Here is a 23,053-nt window from a genome sequence, read left to right as displayed (position 1 = left end):
GTGTTCTTTTTTTTTTTTTTTTTTTTCTTCTCTTCCATTCGTTGCTATTATTCAATTCCGCGCCAACAGCGTCGCGAATGCGGTGAAAATTCGCACGCGAATAATAAATTGCACGTCGTCGTCTCGTTGGTTGGCAAAACGTTTTTCAACGTAGCGACTCCACGCGCGAAATCGGCACGCCTCTCTACGCGTCTACGTTATTTTACACGCGTAACGCACGTTCGCACACACTTACATTCTGCACACCAATCGTCGTCGTGGTCGTCGTCGTGTGGGGGCAACGTGCACTGTTGCTGGTTTTGTTCACAGCGTATGCAGATGTACGTGCTACACGACCACGAGCCTATGGCTGTTCCATTTACCGAGCGAGAGACTCCCTGGCTCGTACGTATATGCGTACCGCCGTTTTTTACACATTGAGAAAAATTTCATTTGTCATGGCAGCTAGAAAAGTTGAGTAAAACAGGTATCGTTGAAAAAACTTGTTTGAATATCGTTGGAATTACGAAAAACGAGGTGCGCGTAAACATTTTGCGCATTTTTCGATTGTGGTAAAAAATGAAAATAGTTAAGGACTGAGCGGTAACCGGAAATAAAAATTTCTCTCGGTGTAGCTGTACAAGTGACATTATTCACCCAGAGACCAGAATACGGGATCTTACTGCTTGGCATCATTTTGATCCGATTAACATTATAGGTATAAAAGTTCGATATTACGTTACGAAGTATGTATCGTACATGTGTAAGAACCATGATGTGAGGAAACAAGGCGTGTCAGAACCGAAGATCGATTTTCGCTCGGTCTGCGCGTATCCAAGATGAGGTCAAAGAATTCACGAAAATAGGTTACTCGTTTATTTCCGTACATACTGTTTGCTGGAAATGACAGTTTTTGCGGTCAAAAGTTGCGAACATAACGATATAAACACTAAAGGAGAAAGTATCAAGCCTGTATGACGTCATCGTGGATATGTTTTGTGATTAGTTCAACTAAAGCGTTTATGCGCGTTGTTTTATCTTATTTGCTCGCATCGTGGTAAGAACTAAAAAATTATCGATTTATTTGAATAATAAAAAAAGAACAAAATCCATCGTTCACCGATTGCCAAATGAATTATTTTTTTTTTTTTAATTCGATGAAAAATTCAGCAGTGATACAATGTTTTCAAAGAGTTCCGTAAATCGGTGCAGAGAAATTTCTTTCGGCTCAAAGATCTTCGTCTCGGATGATCGAGTTTGACGCGGGATCAAAGCTGTAAGCATACCTGCAGGTTTAAGCCAGCGGTGGTTTTAGCTTTATCTGAGAAAAGCTATCCGACTTGTTCGTAACGGTTATTCGAGGCTTCCTGAACTCGCTGTTCGTGAAAATTTTCTCGATCTTGTCGAACCTGAATATTTTGATGTATAAATTATTAATGTTGTGAAAACTAGTTTAGGGAAAGTCGACGGGGAAAGTATTGTGGCAGAGTTCGGAATTTGCATAAAGTAAAAAACGTGAGTGCGGCGAGCGACGATCTCGTCATGTTTACCAAATTCGACAGGTATAATATTTCAAAAAACATCAACGATAATCACTTTGGAATATACTCGTGGTCGTTGAAATCGGATCATTCGTATTCAGACGAGCATGATGCTCGAATGGCCGGAAGCGATCGGCCCTGGAACTTCCTGCTATTTTATCTATGGATAAACTTAACAGAGCCACGTAGAAAACCTCAAACACGAGGTGTTGTAGTATAATCAGGTGTTTTTTAGGTTCTAATTGGATGCTGTGATGAAAATTTTCCACACCGAGAAAAATTTCATTTGTTACAGTAACTAGAAAAATTCAGTAAAATAGGAATCGTTAAAAAAAACTGTTTGAATATTGTTGGAATTACGAAAAACGAGGTACGCTTAACCATTTTGCGCTATCGTCGATCCTTTTTTGCTAATTGCAACGCAAAATCAGTTTCTGAGGTTTACTATACTTTTTTAGTTAAACAAGGCTTTAACGTCAATTTATCGTTGCACAAGCATGAAATTATCGCAACAGTTGCAAGAAAATCTAGTAACAGCGATCGTAGTGAGAAAGAATAGCAACTGATACTAGACTTTCCGGTAACGGCTAGAAAACTGATTTTCATTTTCTACCTGGAACTATATTTTTCGATTGTGGTAAAAAAATGAGACGGCTAGAAAATCAAGTTGTTTTTATCTGGTTGGGATAGAAGTGATTGATTTTTTATGTAATACCTCAAAACGATGTCGAGATGTAGCGAAAATTTATCATCTCTTCTTTGCCGGTTTGATCATAAATAACTTTCCATCTTCTCTGGACCATCTCACAGAGAAGCGACAAGTCAGAAATTGTGATCGTGAAGCAATTCACGACGCTCGCTGAGATTCGATCGATGATGAGAAACCGACGATGGTTGCATACCAAACGGTCTCATTCCAATAATCCGGAACTCAATTCCTTTCCATAAAAGAAGAACCTAACCGCAGCTAATGACGGTAACGAAGCTCCTCGCGAGAATGGTGGGTGAAATTTTCACCAAGCCCATTTTTCGTCAGTGCAAGAACCGCCTCCGACAGAGTACATTTAGCCGCTGGTCTCTCTGTTCGTCGTCTCACTCTTTTCAATCCTGTTTTTCCCTACTCAGCGAGGTTAAAATCGATAAAAGACACCCCGCTCACCCTGCGGCAGAGGGAATGGATGCCAAGCCTTCCAAGTGACTATACAGGCGCCCAGCTAACGCGGTCGAAGGGAAGGAAGGAAGCGAAATCGTTAAGAGTGACCTTCTCGTTCCTAAGCTTTCTTCGATTACATCTATGAGGAGGGTACCACCGACCTGTGAAAGCTGTGCAATCATCGGGCTTCCCTCATCTTGAATAATTTGGTACAAAGGAACATCCGAAAAAATCAATTAATTAAACTCTCGATTCTCGGTTCAGCTCCGAAGTTAGCCAATGGATGTACTGACGGAGTCTTCGGACTCAGGATGCACCTGCAAGAGACGAGAGATTTCGGTCTTGGTCTGCTCAATTGGGTTCAATTCTTATGGTCCAGTGGTCGACTGTAACCACGTGTTACACTACGTCGTGGAAGAATAATGGGTTGTTAACTGCTCGCGCGTATTTGTGCATGTGTCTTTAAACTTGCGAGCATGCAATGCGAATGAACGCAAGTGTAATTTAGGCTGCATCCATGCTGTCTTGAGGCTCTCCTCTAACGAGACGCCAAGTCGTCCCACGCAAACGCGCGACGTTACCTAAATGTAGGTTATATCAGTGGTTAAGGTACGTGTCACGCGTCAGAATTTCGTCGGTAAGATATCGCAACCCCATGGTTCGAGGATATTGTTTATATGCTGCAACAATCGTGGCCGTGTATTGCTTGGAAAATTCACTAACACACCTAGATTCAGAGGAACAAATGTATAGAACACAGAATTTCGTTGGAACGGTACTTTTGGACAAGGTCCAGGAAAATTGTATCATAGTGTGGATTGAAAAATGACAGATATAAGTGGATATTCTTCATCTCGTTAACTTGCCGACTGGTGTATAACCGCATAATTTGATGATGAATGAAACCCAGGAGTGTAAAATACTGAGGACACGCAACTGGGAATGAGAAAGAGAATAATGAGAGGAAGAATGAGCTGCAGAAGAAAGTAGAGGGGGGCATAATGCTGAAAGCGGTAAAGTATAGATATACCTCGGGGTAGGCGGAAGTTGGTAACCTAGGTCTGGTTTTAGGTGCGAAATAAAAATACAATCGTCTTTCAAGTGAGTCACCGGATCAACGGGGCCTTCTCCTCGTCCTCTTACTCTCTTTTTATGGGCTTCAGAAGAGACTGTTCCAAAGACTGATGTGGGTGGCTGAAACTATAAAAGATGCTTAGTACAATGTACCTACTCGAATAGAACATAGGACTCGGAGATACGGGCAAAGAGTTATAAGAGGATTCCATTTGGGTTAGGAATGACTTCCAAAATGTGAGTTGAAAACCTGTCGGAGTTTTCGTACGACTATGGATGAAAATTGTGTAAAATATATGAAATATATACGATAACGAAAAGATTGTGGCGAAACTGCTCTGATACAGCAGAGCCAGAAAAGGGTCGCGAAGGTCGGTTCGGTCCGATAACGCTTTACGCTCGGAGGCAATGGCTACCGCTCTTGTGTTACTGCTGCTCGTGACGTTGATCATCGTCTCTTTCGCTCGATTGACTTATTCGTTGCTTTGCCGAATCGGATGGATTGCCTATTATATACACGGGCGAATTAGATACCCGAGTAGAAGGGGCGCCGACGCTGACGAAGGGCTGCTTGGACACACCCTCTGAATAGTAGAGTACATTCGCTGCTGCGGAAGACACTCGCAATTTATTGTGTAAATTCAAAATTATCCTTAATACGTCATTCGAAAGACGGTCGTGGTTTTTTTTTCTTTTTTTGTTACTCCTCTTTAAGGACTTGAGTCAAGTCAGAAAAGTGATGGAACACAAATGATTAAAAAGTTTCGCTAAACCGAATCTAGTTACATGTGAGTAAAAAAGTACACGTACCTTAAGATTTGATCGACCGCAAACGTTGTCGAGATCTCAATTTTCCATTCGTACTGAATTCTAATGATCAGTTTCTGAGGGGTGAATGAATCTTGCCAAGTTGGTTTTAGGCTCAATGTTAGGCGAGTTTATATTCGTTTTTATAACAACTCAGTTTGGTGACTGAGGACCGTGGTTCAGAAAAAAAACTCCAAGAGCCCTGAATTCGTATTGTCAACGCCTGGATGTGCACTAACAACATTAGTAGAGAAATCAGAGTATACTATCACTTCATAAAACAAATGTAGCGGCATAATGTGATATCATTAACCTTGGATAATAACATGTTTATAGTTGAGATTCAGTGTTACGTAATGTTTTTCTGCAAACCTTTGGCATCTCACGTTTTTTTTTCGAAAAATTGTCGACCGGACAGTAAGTCCTGAAATTTGGAAACTTGTTGTTCAAGCTCGATTACAATGTCGTTCGGTTTAACGAAATTGGAGGAATCATATCCATAGATATAAATAGCTCTGGCCGTTCACCCAATCACTGCATAATATGTTACTCTTGCGAAATTCAAATTATACAACAGCAATGGTTTTATAGTATAATGTATAGGTATGAGTGTGTTGTGTTTTATTACGGCTAACTGAACTTCAGACAATCCAAAAATGGCGAAATAACGATTTTCCCTCGGCACGAATCGTTTCTAACTTCAACGTGTCGGGTTGCCTACCACCGAGGGTAACGAATATCGGTCAAACAGAACTACCTACGGAGTCGTAATCACTTCGACCAAGTCAATTCATAGATATAATCACTTTAACGCATCACTTTAAAGAAACAACTGCTTGGCAAATCCACGCAACACTAGCAGACCCAGCTGACTCGCGAGAACTTTAAACGCGCTGTCTATCGATAACTCGGTAGATCTGTATTACCGATATTTGTCCCCCTGAGTGGTAGGCAATCCAATATACCTCGGCGTTTATTCGGAAACACTCTGTAAATACGCTGTAAAAAATATTTCTATCCGGACTTTTATAGACTATAAAATTTTGCGTGTCAGTTTAAGAATATCTTGCGGTAAATTTCCAAATAGATAAAAAGAAAAAAAAAAAACAAAATCGTTCTTACGGTGCACGGTGTAACACCGACAACTAGTGTTTGCTGAGCTGTTTCTTCTCCATTTATACATCCGCGTTTCTTCTTTATTTCTCTCGCAGTGGCACCCAAAGAAGCCCATGTTCTCCAGTGCGGTGGCTCTGAGGGGGGGCGCCGAGGGCGTCAACCATCCTTCGGCCCGGGGAGACCCGGGAGCATGAGGGAACGCACACCCTCCGCCGACGATTCCCCGCCGAGGGCACCGCCGATACCGTCGACGCCACCGACGCCACCGAACCCGCCCGTCATCTCCCCAGGTGAGCAATGCCACGACTGGATATTGCACGTTGTCCATTGGTTCTGGAAGTCATTGAGGCCTTGGAAACATCCTTGAATTTTTATTCTCTTTAAACGGTCCCGGGAAATGATATGGTTCTTAAGGTTTTCTGGGAATTATATATTTATTTTTGATCACACGGTAATTGTTTGTAAAAAATGGATTCCTGCGTCGAGTCGCGTTTTTTTTCGTTTTTTTCCTACCAACAAATTGTCGCAGAAATAACGTATACATCGTACGTCGCGTTGATCGTGTACAGTGTCCTGTGCATTCGTGTATTTTTGATTTTTCCTGAGTGTCTTTGAATAACCGGAAAATGTTTTTGAATTTGTTGAGGATTTTTTACTAAATTTTTTCACACTTTACTCGATGGTCGTCTACGTTTTACGAAAATGGCAAATTTTCAAGTTCACATTTTACCATCAGGGTAATCGGTAATTCGGTAAACTGGAATATCTACCGCATTTAGAAACTCGGATTATGGGAATTCAACTTATTCAGTTATTTTGATGCTGCGAGGTAATGATTTTTAGTTATTAGATTTCATCACTTAGACGTCGTTAACTTCTGCTGTTTATTTGACTGATAAAGTCCTGATCAAGAAGGCGGAAATATATGTAATAAAAATATTGTAATTGTCAACAAAAGCTTAGAAAAATTAGAAAAAATTATAAATTTCAATTTGCTTTAGAATTGTTTAAAATCTCTGATAGATTCGTTCGATTTCATTCCATACGACGGCTCGCTTCGTTCAGAATTCTATTTTCTACAAATTTATGACTGAAAGACTTTCTCATTCGTTATTGCGTACGATCAGCTAATTTTAATATCGAACGACTTTAAGGAGAGAAAATTTTTCTCAGTTAAGCAAAATAAGCCATCGTATAAGATTATTAACAATCAGACCAATCTGCTAGATTTTTAACGATTTTTAAGCGATTTTAAGTAAAATATCAATATTCAAGATTTTATTTACAATTCTAGGATTTTATTATTTTTGTATCCTTAAGCAGATCTTTAACCCTAAAACGGTAACAAAGGGGTGAAAAAACACCCCACGCGAGTTTAAGTTTCCGACCGTAAGAGAACAACTTACGTTATCGACTCGAGACACATCATTTTTTCACCATTATTTTGGAATTCACGCAAAAAGTTTTTTGGCCCACGTGATTCTTTATTAAAAAACGAAGAAAATGAGTCCCTATAGGAATCTTAACGAGATGACGTACTCGAAAGATGGAATTTACAAGATTCGGGCGTTTTAAATAAAAAACAAAAAAAAAAATTCCACCCTTCTAGGGTTAAAGTTGACGTTCAAGATGTTAACGTAAGGAAGCTAAAAAAAAGAAAAATGTTACTATTTCACTGCTTTTACAATTTGTAATCGTATTGAATTAACTGAGTTTTCAAAACACGCGCGCATGTTTTACTTTATTGCGTTTTACTTGATATTCGAGAATTTCAATATTCGAAAAAAAATTGCGAACTAATAATAAATATAATAAAACTCATTTATACGGTCCGTGAAAACTTTCAATATCTACACAATTATATTTACTTTGAAATGTTTTGCCATTTCCTGCACTGACCACGTTGCCGCTCAATTTACCCTTTCGCAACAGCACGATTCGAAGAACCTTATTAATGTACGTATATCAAACGTGTTGGTTTATACATATATATTGAGAGAGAGCGAGAGATAGACTATTAAGCTCTTTGCCTGCGGTTACGATTTCCCTTTGCTCATACACAGGATGGCGACGGACCGGGAAAACCGGGAATAGTCAGGGAATTATGACGGACCATAGGGAAAAGTGTACTTTTTCTTACAAATCGTTTTCAAACTTCAGCTAAGCTTCGTAAATTCAGTTCAGCTAACTTTTGAAAATGGTATTGTTAAATTTCTAATTATTTGTGCGAAACGAAGCAATACTACGTGTTTTTCTCGATCCAAACGTATTATATTCAAGGTGCAAAACTTCTGGAGCTTTTGGTCACAAAAGCCGTCCAACATTACCTAAGTCTCGTGGGAAATCGTTAGGGAATTTTGAATTTTTTTTTAAGGGAAAAGTCGGGGAATTTTATTTGAACAAAATTATCGCCACCTTCATATACACAAGTACAATCTGTTGAAACTTGAAAATCAACCGCGCATGCGCGAGTTTTATCGGCTGGCCATCCCGAGTTTCAGCTGTCAAACTCTCTCTGCCGGCGATGCGGTTGATACGAATTTTCGAGGTTAGAATCTCGAATAATCGAGGCAGCGACTCGGAAAGGTTTCGGAAGCATTTGTTGTCGGGTCGGAAAGTCGATTCTTCAAAGAACGCTCGGAATTCAACGCTTACGCTCTTTGAAAATTCAAACGTAGACATTTTGCGTAGGTTGGCACGCCTGCGTCGCGGACAAAAATATCGCTGCGTGAAGATTTCGCCGACCAATGAGATTTAATTACTTGGCGCATGCGCGGTTGATCTTCAACTGTCAAGAGATTGTCCCGGTATATAGACTCCCATGTATTGGCGAATCATCGACATCCACGACTATCAGACCACTACGGCAACACCATCAGGGGTTCTCGACGCTGGGCTTAATAAGGGTAGAGCCAAAGGTCTCTAAGGGCTTCTTAACCCTATCCGGGTTCTTGTTCCATCTATCTACGTACTTGAATTATACGCATAGAAAGAAGCAGTGGCCTCGTTTCGTCTTCTTCTTCTTATTTTTTCATCTTTTTCTTTCTTCGTTACTTCCTTTCTTCTTTCGCTCGCCGAGGCAGAGAAGTTCGATATGAACGTCAGACTTTCGACACTGGTGCAGGACGACAGTTTAGTATGACTTCCACAGGAATTTTTTTTTTTTTTCACTCAGGAAGAACCAATTATATTATGTATACCTCCTCGGTTGTTTGCTCGTCGTTCTTCCGCCTCCTTTGTATCACCTTCACGCAATTAACCGACGTTTACTGAATTTTATAAATTATCATTCAAGCAAAAGGAGGGACTTCAGGAATGCAGAATCTGTTGGTGACGTAACGGGATCGTTTTACGATTGAAAATTGCGTAACCCTCCCTGCATTGCAGGATTAGCTTGCGCCGTGAGGACGGCACAGCAAGGCATTCAAACTTTGGTTACGCAACCCTCGTTCCTAATTCCCTCTAGTTTCGTAATAATACGCTATATACCTATATTCGACGATAATTGCAAAAATTCTAACGCACATACGATATTTCACTTCTTCCTCACGCTTGAACGAATTTTAAGATCCAACTTTTCAATATCACTTATTTAATATCAATACCGTAAAAACGGTCTATCAATATCTAATACATCAAATACGTTTTCTCATGGTATCAATATATAAAGTCATGTTTTACTTCCATTTATGGAGAAATATCTGAAAACACTATCGTTCGGTTTCTTATACAGATTGTTTATGCAAAAAAATCCTGGAGAATTTAACTGCAGCAGTAAAAATTTTTGGGCCCATTCCGGTTTCACCTCGTTTTACAAATTTCTTCTTTCTCATTTTCTCTCTATCTCGCTATCTCTCTTTCTCTCGCTCTGTCTCTCCTTCTCTTTTTTTGTTTATCGGCGTACTCTTTTATTTTATCACTCGATCGCTCGCTACATCCTCGACGAAATTCTCCCCCTCCCGTATGTCCCCATTGCCAGTACGGATACCATCCCGTTACAAGCCAGCAATGCCTGCTTGACGGTCCCTCGCAGTCAATTAGTCATCTCCTCATCCTGCGGGCAGCTGCAGCAGCGTTCATCTCCATTCCGTTATCGAACCGAGAGCCTGCGGGCGAGAGAGAGATATCCGTAGTAAGACGTCAAAAATTTCACGCTTTTAGTTTCGCGATCACGATTCATTCGTCCAGGAAAAATTTAAAGAAACGAAAATCAAAAGGTTAGGGTTGAAAGAAAAAAAAAAAAAAAAAAAACAACAACCGTCGCCGATGCGAACTTTTAATTATTCAATTTAACATTGTATTACACACGTTCTTAAAATAAATATCTCATACCAACGTAAAGTTCGCAAATTTTTTTTTTTTGTTCAGAAATGTCAAGGTATTGCTTAAATTAGCACTTTAAATTCTTAGCCGTTTTTTTTTTTTACCTCCTTCGAACGATCGTTGCAGGATTCTATTTCAGGATAGCATATCATGGTAATTCTTTTTCAGGGATATATGAACTTTGATTGTGCAATTTTGTAGTACAAGTTTTAGAAAATTTTTTTTTTTCCTCAGGATCAAAAATCGCGGATATTCAATTCTGTTCTTTTCATACATTCATTGATGAATTTATTCATCTTTGTTCTTATACTCGGACATTAATATTACTGTATTTGTTTATTTATAACAAATATGTGTGTGATAGCATTATTTTCTCCAGAATCTCACTATCAGTGATCGTTGATATAATTTAATATCGTTGAACAGCAATTTTTAAGTACATTTCGATAATATGGATCAAATTAGCAATTAAAGAGTGGAATGCGGTAATGAAAGAGAAAGAGAGCGAGAGAGTGAGAGAGAAATCCGTGACATGGCGCAAGTATAAGCTAATAAATTACTCGCTTCATCGTTCTTCCGTTTACTAAATGCAAAGTTTCTCATAAAAATTTTTAAACCTTCGTCCGCCGACACGAACAAGTCAGTCAGTCGGTCAGTCTGTTACTTGGTTAAAAATATATGTCGTTTTCAGTAAATAACAACGTTCCCGTCAGGTTATGTAACGAAGCGAGGACACGCTCGTAACGTGTAACGTAACAATCGTAGGTGTCTTCTCAGCTTGTAGCGAGGCAATTATCGATGCTGCGCATTGCTTTTTCACTCGCGGTTGTTAAACGTCTCTGCAGTTGTGGCACCTAACCAACCAACCGACCGACCAACCGCTGGTACTAGTACCTGTACGATATGCACCTGACTACCTGCCTTACTGCTGCCTGCCACTTCGTCTTACCGCTATCACCTTGTCACACGCAGCGCGGGCGAAATCGTGTCAAGGTGAACGCCTCGAAACACTTGATAAACTTGCAGCAACGATCAAGAATCGCGCCACTCGATATACGGATCCGTTTCTTCTCCGATGCGGAATCTGCATCGAAGCCGAAGCTACACGGAAACAAAATTTTTAGATTTGATTCCAAAAGAAGTCGTGTCCAAAGGTTAATCACGACAGATGTAAAATCTACGTTACATAGTTTTCCGTCACAGCAGCAGAAAACGTGTTAAACTTTTTGGAAGTAGAAATATGACGTTCAGTTGTATCCTGATCGTTCTTTCAAAGTCAAGGTATTTCACATGATTTTGATTTTCAGACTTCGTTACCTTCGGAACGTTTGGCTGCTAGCTTCAGCCTCGTTCTGATCATCAATAACGTCATTTTGGTCAGTAGGAAAAATCCACTTACTGGTTTAAAAATACTTTCGAATCGCGAATGGCAAGTTTTAACTTGGACTGCAGATTGCCAGGATAAAGAGATGAACAGGAGAAGAGAGAGGCTGGAAAGTTGACCATTTCCATTTACACCTAACGTTAGTTTCAGCTTGGAATAGTTGTTTGTTCTCCTTCTCAAAACACGTTGGTTACTAATCGCAAGTTAGATCTGCAATGTAACCATTAATTGATGGTTCGATTCAACCAGCTGTTGGCACTCTGATCCGCGCTGTTACAGATCCAGAAATCATCTTCGAATGAATATTGTTGAATCAATACACCGCAGTGCGATGATGAAGAACCTGCAGTTGTTGAATGGAATAGACCGACGATCATTAGTTCATTTTTCCACGAATACGAACGTTATAACGTAGTAACGTAGTAACGTTAACGTAACGAAACATCGGGGAAAAAATCGTTACCTTTCTTGGAACTGGCTTTAGAAATATAAGTATGTTTCGTTTGTCATGGTTTATCAAATTTCGGACGATTTTAAAGGCGCGAAGTAACGATTTCTCCTAAACATGCATCGTGAAAGTAACGTTGCCAACTTAATCCTCATCATTTTTCAACCGACCTCGGTCTGCTTTACTTATTACGTGTATATCCAAGTCCTGGACACACATCTCCCTTTCATACGCGGTACAATAGCAACGAAACAGGAACATCACATTCACCTTACGGAATGTCTGCAGGAAATGGTGCTTCAAAGGGGCAACTTTCGACTATGAAAAAGTAAGCGAATGCTTTTCTTTCCAGTATGCGTTACGTAACGCACGTATTCAACTTTCAAGTGACTTGAAATTTCGAGGATACATCCTTTTCAAGACCACGAGCGTAATCCTCGATCATCAAGGATACCAATGGACTGTTGGGGGTGGTTCGTAGTTGGAAAAGCGCTCGATCAATCAATGGCGATAAGTGTAAATCAGAATATCGATGACTCTTGGGTTGTCGGTTGAAATGAATCCCCCCCCCCCAAATTGATTTCTGCATTACCAGCACGGCTCGTGGATTAAAGTAGCTGAGACATTGCACACGCGGAATAACAGCGCAAGCCTTTCTCCGAAGATACGAAACCACGCTTGGTATTATAGATATACAATATTCAAAGGTTCTCCACGCCGAGTAGCACAAATTTTATTATATATAAAAAAAACAAAAAAAAAAAAAACTTCCCATAATTTGGGCACTTGGGATCGTATCATTAAACGCGAATATATCCTTCCATCTGTTCAAAGTATTAATACACGATTCTGAATGCAGAGGATAAATTATTTTTATCATGATAATTTGATAACCTGCAGGACGATGAAATCACGAGACTCAAAATGCGTGCGTGATGAATAAATTAATCACACCGTAGTTAATCACAAATCAGGGATTATCAGAAGCAGGAATAACTTGACGACTAATATCACTCCGATCGATTGAACCGTCTTGGATAATAATTCAACGAAAGCTACGTGCCGGATCCTCCTCTGAGTAAACTCTGCAGTAATAATGAATTCGAAATGACGTTTAATAATAGACGAATAATAAACGGTGCATCGCAATGTTTCTTGTATTTTGCGTTTTTTTTTTTTTTTTTTTTTTATTCCTCTCTTTCTTTCAACGCTCAGTCGCCGTCTCGATGATTTTATCACACCGTGCGATGCGTCGCAGTGTTACATTTGCACCGAATTTGCACGATCGGCAGGTTCGTTGTACTACTTTTTTATTTTTATTTTGTCGTCTGCTTAGTTCGGACGCGATCACCACCGTTGCCACGTTTACGACGCTTCCAATGCGTGTCGCATAAAATATCGTCGTCGGAGTCAACGGTCTTCGCCTTCTTTTTTTTCACGTGGTGTATTTTTCTTTTTTTTTTTCTTATTCTTCCACTCTTCCTCATCGAACACGACCAGTATATTCATTTCGTTCATCGGTCCAATAAAAGTAACAAAAAAAAGCAAGTAATGTGTTAAAAAAAAAGAAAAAAAAAGCGGAAATACGTTACAAATTATATAAAACACGAGATTAAAATCGGATCTTCATTCATCTTCATCTTCAACATCATTTACATTATTATTCACTGAGAAAAACTCCATTCGTTACGGTAGCTAGAATAATTCGTTAAAACAGGTATCGTTAAAAAAAACTGTTGGAATTACGAAAAACGAGGTACGCCTAACCATTTTGCGCTATCGTCGATCCTTTTTTCCTAATTGCAACGCAAAATCAGTTTGTGAGATTTACTCTACGTTTTTAGTTAAACAAGGCTTTAACGTCAATTTATCGTTGCACGAGCGTTAAATTTTCGCAACAGTTGCAAGAAAATCTAGCAACAGTGATCGTAACGAGAAAGGATAGCAACGGATACTAGACTTTCCGGTAACGGCTAAAAAACTGATTTTCATTTTCTACCTGGAACTATATTTTTCGATTGTGGTAAAAAAAAATGAAAACAGTCAAGAACCGAGCGGTAAACGGAAATAAAAATTTCTCCAAGGTTACAATGACCGGGTTTTTAGAATCGACTTTGTCATTGCTTATTTTTGTATTTTATTTATTTATTTATTTATTTTTTGTTTCAATTTTCTGCCACTTCTGTTCCACGTCACTCTGCCGCCCCCGCCTTTGTAATGAAACAGAGAGAGAGCGAGAGAGATGTAGAGAAATTGATGCGGCGTCGCGTCGCGACGCCCGAGTTGTGCACGAGAGGCGACAGGCGAGGCCAGGCAGGCGCCGCGAGTTAGCAGACGAAAAGCAAAGATGGCGGCAATGGCGGATGTGGATTCGTGACGTCGTCGAATCGTGGCAATCGCCAGGCGGGCGAGCAGTCGCGGCCCTTGACAAAAAAAAAAAAAAAAAAAGATATAAAATAAAAAGGAGAGGAAGAAAAGTGCAAAATTACCATCCCCCGTTGAAAAGAGGAGTGGTGGTATCGAAAGGCTTGCAGCACTTATTATTATACTGCCCATTTTCTTTGCAAATTTAATTTTACCGAATGTTACGTTTTTGTACATTTTTTTCCTATTCGATTTTTTTTTTTTTTATTTATTTATTTTTTATTTATTTTTTTTCATTTCTGGAACACGCGTAATCGGTATATTATAAGGTTGAACGGAAAGATTGGAAAAATTCCGATTTACAGTTATTTTTTCCTTTCGTTGTATGCAATGTTTGCGAGCACGTGGAATTATTTTATCTGAAAATTATCGCGATGATGGTATGAAAATTTTCGAAATTTCAAACGATATGCCGGAATGAAGTATTTGAAAATCTGATCCCAAATATCCGGAGTATTGTTCTTTCAATTTAAAGGTCATTGAATGTTATGTAGCGGCACCTTAAATTTCGAACTTATTTTTCTCATGCATGGGTTCAGAGTTGTTTAAATTATTTAAAGCAAAGTGAAACAATGTATTTTTTCCTTTCTTTTTTTTTATATTGTTTTTCTAATTTATTTCTTACACCCTCGTCTCGCAAAGAACTACTTTACATAGAAATTAATGTATAATAATCCTGTTTTGCAATGTTTCGAACCATCGTCCACCATAACCACGACTCGAGACGTAATATTTGACGCTATAAATTGGGTAGATTGATGCAATTACAAAATGTTACTAATTAAGGGCGGGTGTTGAATTTAACACCGCTTTCGAATTGAAAAGTGGCTCAACCCTGTTAGGTGTTTAATTAAACCTTGTTCGGTGTTAATTGACCCATTTCCCCCCACGCGGCATTATTCTTTGTCAATTAACACCGCTGTAGGATTCGATCGATGTTAAATTCGCGAATAACGCGTTTTTCAATTTACTTACAATGCGGCTGTAGCAGAGTTTTTATTATTATTATTATTGTTGTTGTTATAAGTAGCTCCTGCGGAAAAACCTGCCTCCCCTCCCGCCATCCGCCATTTGTTATATATTTTTGTTTGACGATATCCGAAGAAAAATGAACGGATTTTAATGATTTTGGTCTCGAATCAACGGAGTTTTTGTTGACTCAAGACTGATTACAGTTTCGATATGATCGGTCCGGTAGTTTTTCAGTTATTTTATAATATCCCTGATATTGAAGATTAAATTTTACGGACACAAAGAAAAAAAAAAAAAAAAAAAAAAAAAACGAAGTTGATTTGGAGAAGGAATGACCTTCATTTCGGTCTAAATCGACGCAACTTTAGTTAGCCTAAAACCAACTTAATCTTGGATTCTATCGGTCACGCGGTTTTTGAGTTTTTTTTTTTTTTTTTTGTAACAAAGTAAGGAAAGAAAAAAAAAAATAAATAAATAAATAAACAAATTTGCGACATCGTATTCGTCAGTGTTTTACCGGTCGGAAAAGCATCCCAGCGGGAATCTTTCAGACTTGACCTTGATCAAGGCTATCCGAATTAAACCACCTGTTTTAATTCTGTACCCTGCAAAATCGTCTCAATAATTTCGATTGTTGTGATTTAAATAAAAAAAAAAAAAAAAATTAGTGCAATCGGAGACCGTCGAGTAAGCATGGAAAATCTAGAAATCTTCTCCTCGGTGCTCTATATATATATTAGAGTGTATCAAAAAAACCGACTATTTTTTTTTTTTTTTTGGAGAACGTTGAAAAATCTTCCGAGTGTCCCTCAGAAATGACCTCGGTAAAGTATGAGCTTTTAATATTGATATTTAGAGGTGGCGATTCTCAATTTTCTATTTCCCGTTTAAATAACATGGGAAAAAATTTTTTTAAAATTTAGAATTTTATTGCTCGAAAACGAATCAGTGTGAAGATATAAACAAAACATATTCTTGTAGGAAATTTTACGCTCTACAAAAAAGATCTGAATAAAGATTTGCGTAAGGTAAGTCGTTTCGGAGTTATCAGGCCTCAAACATCGAACCGTTTGAAATAATGATGTTATTAATTTATAAATGCTACAAAAGTGACTCATATCGTTGGTTAATGAAATTTGCTAATTAACATTTCATTGGAAGTCTATAGTTCTAATTTTAAAATCAATAATATTGCGTATTTAAGTGATATGAGTCAGTTTTGTAGCGTTTATAGATTAATAACATCATTATTTCAAACGGTTCGATGTTTGAGGCCTGATAACTCCGAAACGACTTACCTTACGCAAATCTTTATTCAGATCTTTTTTGTAGAGTGTCAAATTTCCTACAAGAATATGTTTTGTTTATATCTTCGCACTGATTCGTTTTCGAGCAATTAAATTCTAAATTTTTAAACAAATTTTTCCCACGTTATTTAAATGGGAAATAGAAAATTGAGAATTGCCACCTCTAAATATCAATATTAAGAGCTCATATTTTACCGAGGTCATTTCTGAGGGACACTCGGAAGATTTTTCAATGTTCTCCAAAAAAAAAAAAAAAATAGTCGGTTTTTTTGGGACACTCTAATATATACATATATATATATATATATATATATATATATATATATATATATATATATATGTATGTAAACCCTTGATCGGCCATTTCGTCACATAATATCTACAAGCAGACGACGCGTTACTCCGATCCGGAGATAAACGTACAGCGAGCAGTAATAAAGTCGGATCGCACTCTGCTCGTCTATAATTCTTCTTATCAGAGGACGTGGGTCAACGCTACGTGGTTTCAAACGAGCCTCGGCTTCGCTCCTCGACCATAGAGAACTCTGCAATCAGACCGCAATGCACTCGAACGACTGACCAGCTGCCGTACGGAAGTGTGAAAAGATATTCGCGTTATATATACGCGGTTGCATAATCCTGCCTGCGTGCGTTTCGTGATAAACGCGTTGACGGACGGTGACGATGACGAATCCGGGGGGAAATTAACCCCTTAATACGTCTACGTGAAACACCGAGCTTCGCCCGAATATCGAATCCCTTTGTTCGTTTCGTTATAACTAGGAGATTAATTGTAGAAAGGCCATTTTTTTTCCCCTCATCTTTTGTTTCCTTCTTTTGGCAAAAAAAATGACAATCACAGCAGTTTCGCTATCGCAATCTTACTGCTAAGGCTGTAAGTGCCATTTTTTTTTTTTTTTTTGTATACAGCCCTTCCGCAATCTCGTATTACGAAACGAATGAATGGAAGAATGGAAGAGGAAAATTGTCCTTTTTTCCAAAATAAATTGAAAAAAAAAATGGCACTCGCAGCGTTTCCAAAACTAATAAAAGGAGGAACGGCTGTAAGTGCCATTTTTTTTTTTTTTTTGTATACAGCCCTTCCGCAATCTCGTATTACGAAACGAATAAATGGAAGAATGGAAGAGGAAAAGTGTCCTTTTTTCCAAAATAAATTTAAAAAAAAAATAGCACTCGCAGCGTTTCCAAAACGAATAAAAGGAGGAACGGCTGTAAGTGCCATTTTTTTTTTTTTTTTGTATACAGCCCTTCCGCAATCTCGTATTACGAAACGAATAAATGGAAGAATGGAAGAGGAAAAGTGTCCTTTTTTCCAAAATAAATTTAAAAAAAAAATGGCACTCGCAGCGTTTCCAAAACGGATAAAAGGAGGAACGGCTGTAAGTGCCATTTTTTTTTTTGGATACAACCGTTCTGCAATCTTGTAATACAAAACGAATAAATGGAAGAATGGAAGAGGAAAAGTGCCATTTTTTTTTAAAAATAAATTTTTTAAAAATGGCGCTTACACGCTTTCCGCAATCTCCTGTAACGAAACGAATAAAAGGTGGAAAGGCTGTAGGTGCCATGTTTTTTGAGATTGCAGAAATGCCGCAAGTGCCATTTTTGTTTAATTTTCTTTTTGAAACGTTGACACTTATCCTCTGCTATTCTTCCTTTTAATCGTTTTGTGGTTGGAGATTGCAAAAAAAGCTGAATCCAAAAAAATTTGAAACTTAGAAATTCCAAAGAAGTGGCGTTTTCAACTTTTCTCCAATCTTCCAATAACAAAACTGATGAAATCTGTTTTTTTTTTTTTATTAAGAAAATGGTACTTCCAGCATTTTTCTATTATCCTCTTCATTTTTGTCGTTCAGTATTTCACGTGTAACAATCGAAACGCGTATTCGTTATAACTCGACCGTGTTTTTCTACAGTATTGAATTCCGGTGTCACCGCGTAACCAAAAAGACTCCCAAAACAAGAAGAAGAAGAATAAATTGAAAATGTGCGCGGTCCCTTTTTACCAATAATTACAGGATACGTTCGATCCTTTCTTGTTGGCTTTTTTGGCCCGTTATTTGATCGCGGGGAAACTTTGCAGTGTCGAGGGTCGAGGATATACAGCGCATTCTATGCCTACCTTATTGTATTATATAAAAGTCTGAGGTATTTACGGGGCTTCGATTATTCACAGGGGTGCAAAATTTTTCCCTTCAGCGTTATTAATCATACAACCAGCTGCATGATAATCTTCGCCGCCTTTTTCTTTCTTCTTTCTTCTTACAAAAATAACTTTTTTTCATTCCAACTCCTAGAATTTTCCAATTTTGACTGACGAGTTTGCTCAACGTCTCATGGGATGGGACGTATGTTCCAAGCCAAAAGTGAATCTCGGTGAGAATATTGAACACTTTGCGATGACGGAGAAATCTGGAAAAAAAAAAAAACAACGAATCCTAACCGCGTTGATGAGATTGATTAGTTTTGAATAACAATAATAATGCCAAAATAAAAATTTTGATAAACCCGTTTTTTCAATTTTGAAAAATGGAACGAATAGTTTCATAAATAGATGCGTCGTAAAATTTTGGAAAACGAGTTTTTTGAAAATCGCCGAATACTCTAAAAAAAATTTACAGCTATTCGGAAAAATCAATGAATTCATTTTATGTGAAACGAAAAAAAAAATTCACCAGAGTTTTGTTGCACAAATTTTTGTTTAACCAATTTATCAACAACATTCTGTTATCTTCTGTTATAATTATCTTATCGACTTGGTTATGACTAATTTTTCCAGATTCTTATCTCATTGCAAAATGTTCAATATTCTCACCGAGACTCAATTTTTGTTGGGAATATCCCCGGAACGCCTTAATCATTGAAAACCCACTTTGCAAAAAAAAAAAAAATCAAAAAATCTTTTCGCTTTTACGATGAAAATTCTTAAGTCGTCCAGCGAATTATTATTTATTTATTTTTTTCTTGTATCTAAATTTTTTTCGGTGCATCAGCAAGGGTTGTACCTGTACCTGAAATTACCGGGGATATTTGTTGCCAATTTATTTCGCGTCTCTAATTAATACCTACCTTGTATCATCGTTGAACCCTACAAGACATTGATTTATCGAATCGGGTCATAGACGCGACGTTTGATTAATCTTGCGGTGATTCCGCCGCCGCCGCCGCCGCCGCCGCGATGCCAAGGGATTTTTTTCATCGCCCCGATGCGATCTTCTGAATTATATAATCGGTTGAATCGAAAAGGGAAAAGCGAACGATGAAGAAAATTGGGGTTTTGACTTGACTGAATATTTCAATTGTAGTGACGGAATTTCGTCTCAGGGTAACTCCGTTACTTTTTTCAAATTCATTTCATTTCTCACACTAATTTTAAGTAGAAAATAATTTGATAGAAAATTGTTTTTCAATACGGTTTTTAAAAACCTCGAACATCAAGGATTTTTGCAATTAAAAATTTTCCTCAACATTTGACGGAGGAATGACTTGATTATGAGAATGAGGTTAATAATTAAAAAACTAAAAATTCATTTTTTTTTTTTTATTTTGAGATGTGCGTGTCTTTTTTTTTTTTTTTATCTCCGCAACTCGGAAATCATTGCCTGAAAATTTTTAATGAAATTAAGAGGGGAAGTCTTCACGCTTCGTTTCGCAGTTTATAATTTCCGTAACAAATGAAAATAAGCGCAGTTAAAAATTTCAAATAGTCGAAAAAAAAAAAAAAAAAAATATTAAAGAAATTACCAAAGTAGATTTATTTCTTTTGTCTTTTTAATTTAATTATTCTAAAAATGAAACAAACGTTTCAAAAAAAAAAAAAAAAGCTATGTGATACGGAAATGACTCATTTCGTGAGAAAATCCGGATATTTATAATACGTACATCGCTTTGTCAAATTTTTTACAGATCACGTGACCTAGCAATTTCGTTCTTTGAATTTGCGCAGTTCCGTTACTTTTATCGGGAAATATACTAGTGTAATAATTCATGAATCTTGTTCATAATCCATGACTAAAATAACATCGCCGTAGATTATATAAACGGTTTTTTTTTTTTTTTCGTTGCCCTCCCTGCTCGATTTTTGATTAATTGAATCTTAATCACAGTGTTGCCAAAACCTACGCGAGATTCGGGGTGACCGACATTAATAATTCGTGCAAAAATAACCCATGCAAAAATTAACACACGATAAAAAAAACTTAGATCATACCGAAATAGATGAAATTAAATTAAATTTCTCGCGTGTTATTTTTGTCACTGATTACTTTTGCTCGGGTTCTTATTTCTTGGTTATTCGGTCCGAGTGTCGAGATTTCGTGCAGAACTCCCCCTGTACGACGAACCCGCGTAAAAATAACCCGCGACAAAAAATTAAATCATACCGAAATCGACGAAATTCAATTTATCGCGTGTTATTTTTGCTCGCATTGTTATTTCTCGGTTATTTGGTCCCAGTGCCGAGATTCGGCACGGAATGCCCCATATAAGACGGGCGGTCGTCGATGCGAGGGTAGCGCCGAGTCGATTCGAGGCAGGGTAGGGACGATATCGATCCACGTCGAGAATCCTCCTCTAGGGCGGCGGAATGGCGACGGTAGAGGAAAGGTTTTGCGGAAAAGCAGCAGAAGCAGCTGCGCCGGAGGAAAACAGTCGGGGTGAGAACGCGGATACGCGGACACGCCGCCTCCGCCGCCTCCAGGACGACGAAGAGGACGCCGAGCGTCCTTCCGCCTTCCCGTCCCTCCTCCAACTTCCGAACTTTGTTTGTTTGTTTGTTTATTCTGCCGAAAATTTGACTGAGAAAAATTTCACTTCTTACGGTAACTAGAAAAATTGAGTAAAACAGGTATCGTTGAGAAAACTGTTTGAATATCGTTGGGATTACGAAAAACGAGGTACGCGTAAACATTTTGCGCCATCGTCGATCCTTTTTTGGTTATTGCAACGCTGAATCAGTTTTTGAGGTTTAATCTACTTTTTTAGTTGAACAAGGGCTTCAACGTCAATTTATCGTCGCACGAGCGTTGAATTTTAGCAACGGTCGCAAGAAAATATAGCAACGGTGATTGCAATGAGATGGAATAGCAACGGATACCAGACTTTCCGGTATCGGTTATAAAACTAATTTTCATTTTATACCCGGAAGTATATTTTTCGATCGTGGTAAACAATGAAAATAGTTAAGGACCGAGCGGTAACCGGAAATAAAAATTTCTCTCAGTGTTGAGGAAGAAGGAAGAAACTTGAATACAGGGGGCGAAACAATTTTGAATGTTCGTTGAAAGGGAGAACAAAAATTGATGAACGAAAATTAATCGACGTAAGAGAAATGAAAAAATTAAAACTTTCCCGAAGATCAAGGATGAATAAAAAAATCTAACAATAATGTAACAGTATTATAGTGGAATAATTCGTGTTTAATGAATATATATATATGTATAAATAATTATTTATTCGTATGTATGTATTTTTTTTTTGGTTCTCTTCTTTTACATTTCTTCTACTTGCGGAAATTATCGCAGTGTTAATTAACAGAACAAATGACAAAATACCGGATCATTTGAATCGAGGTGCTTGTGTTACGTGAAGTGCGTGCGAGTGTGTTTGTAAAAAAAAAAAATTTTGTCGAAAATCCTTTTCGTACTGCGATATATCGTAATTAATTGCACAACAATGCATGATCGAAATGTTTTTATTCCTATTCCCACGCGCGTTGCGCGTTGTGTCGAAAAGCGAAATTCTCGACGACCTGCCTCACGTCCGTGTAATAAAAAGAGGAGACACTCTCTTGAAATTTATCGCGGGTAATTTCGTGACGAACTTCGTTCAAGGCTCCTATCCGCCACTCTGCTCGTCGTTTATTATCGTTTTTCTCTCGCTAAGTTTTCTTTCTTCTTTTTTTTTTTTCTCCTCTCCTCTCCCCTCTCCGTATCATGGCCGTTTACCGGTTTGCGATTTCTTCTTTTTTTTTTCTTTTTCTTTTCTTCTTTTTTGCAAGTTTTTTTTCTCCCGAAGCTTTTTACCCGCGATCAGGCGATTGGCGATAATATCATTCGTTACTCCTGCACTTTTTCTTTTTATCCTCCCGCCGTTTTATCCGCCTGATATTTTTCTACTCCCTTGCAGATTGCGCGCGACGTTTTCGTATTATTAATTGTCGTTGAACGTTTCTTAATTCCGAAATTCTATACGTGTGTATGTATTTATGCATATACGGATAAATAAGGTATATGCGACTGTTGTTTCTGTCCTTTTTTTTTTTTTTAAATTTTTTACCACGTTAGAATTTTTTGTTCTCGTTGCTGTGCGTTGTTTTTTTTTTTTTTTTTTTTTCTCGCGTACTATGTTCAAAAATAGAAGTCGGAAACTTTGACGCGTCCGACAAAACAATTCCGTTCGGGACAAAGTTTACGTTGTTCAACAACACGGAAACACGGTATTGTTGGTGCAAAAAAATGTAGGAAAAATCAAAGAGAGATAAAAAAAGTGAAGAGGAATACCGCC

At 38.1% G+C, this 23,053-nt stretch overlaps 1 protein-coding gene across 2 annotated transcripts in view; it reads left to right on the top strand.

Moving 5' to 3' along the window:
- LOC124179479 overlaps positions 1-23,053 on the top strand; it is a 57,109-nt gene that overhangs the window by 9,758 nt on the left and 24,298 nt on the right. For both annotated transcript variants that reach the window (XM_046563881.1, XM_046563880.1), the window contains exon 2: positions 5,766-5,960. In XM_046563881.1, coding sequence (XP_046419837.1) covers positions 5,861-5,960 — 100 coding nt within the window. In that variant the 5' untranslated portion in view covers positions 5,766-5,860. The remainder of the gene's footprint in view (positions 1-5,765; positions 5,961-23,053) is intronic.

This window comes from Neodiprion fabricii, chromosome 4 (assembly GCF_021155785.1).
Source record: "Neodiprion fabricii isolate iyNeoFabr1 chromosome 4, iyNeoFabr1.1, whole genome shotgun sequence".
In the NCBI taxonomy this organism is placed as follows: Eukaryota; Metazoa; Arthropoda; class Insecta; order Hymenoptera; family Diprionidae; genus Neodiprion; species Neodiprion fabricii.
This window is presented reverse-complemented; position numbering and strand designations above follow the sequence as displayed.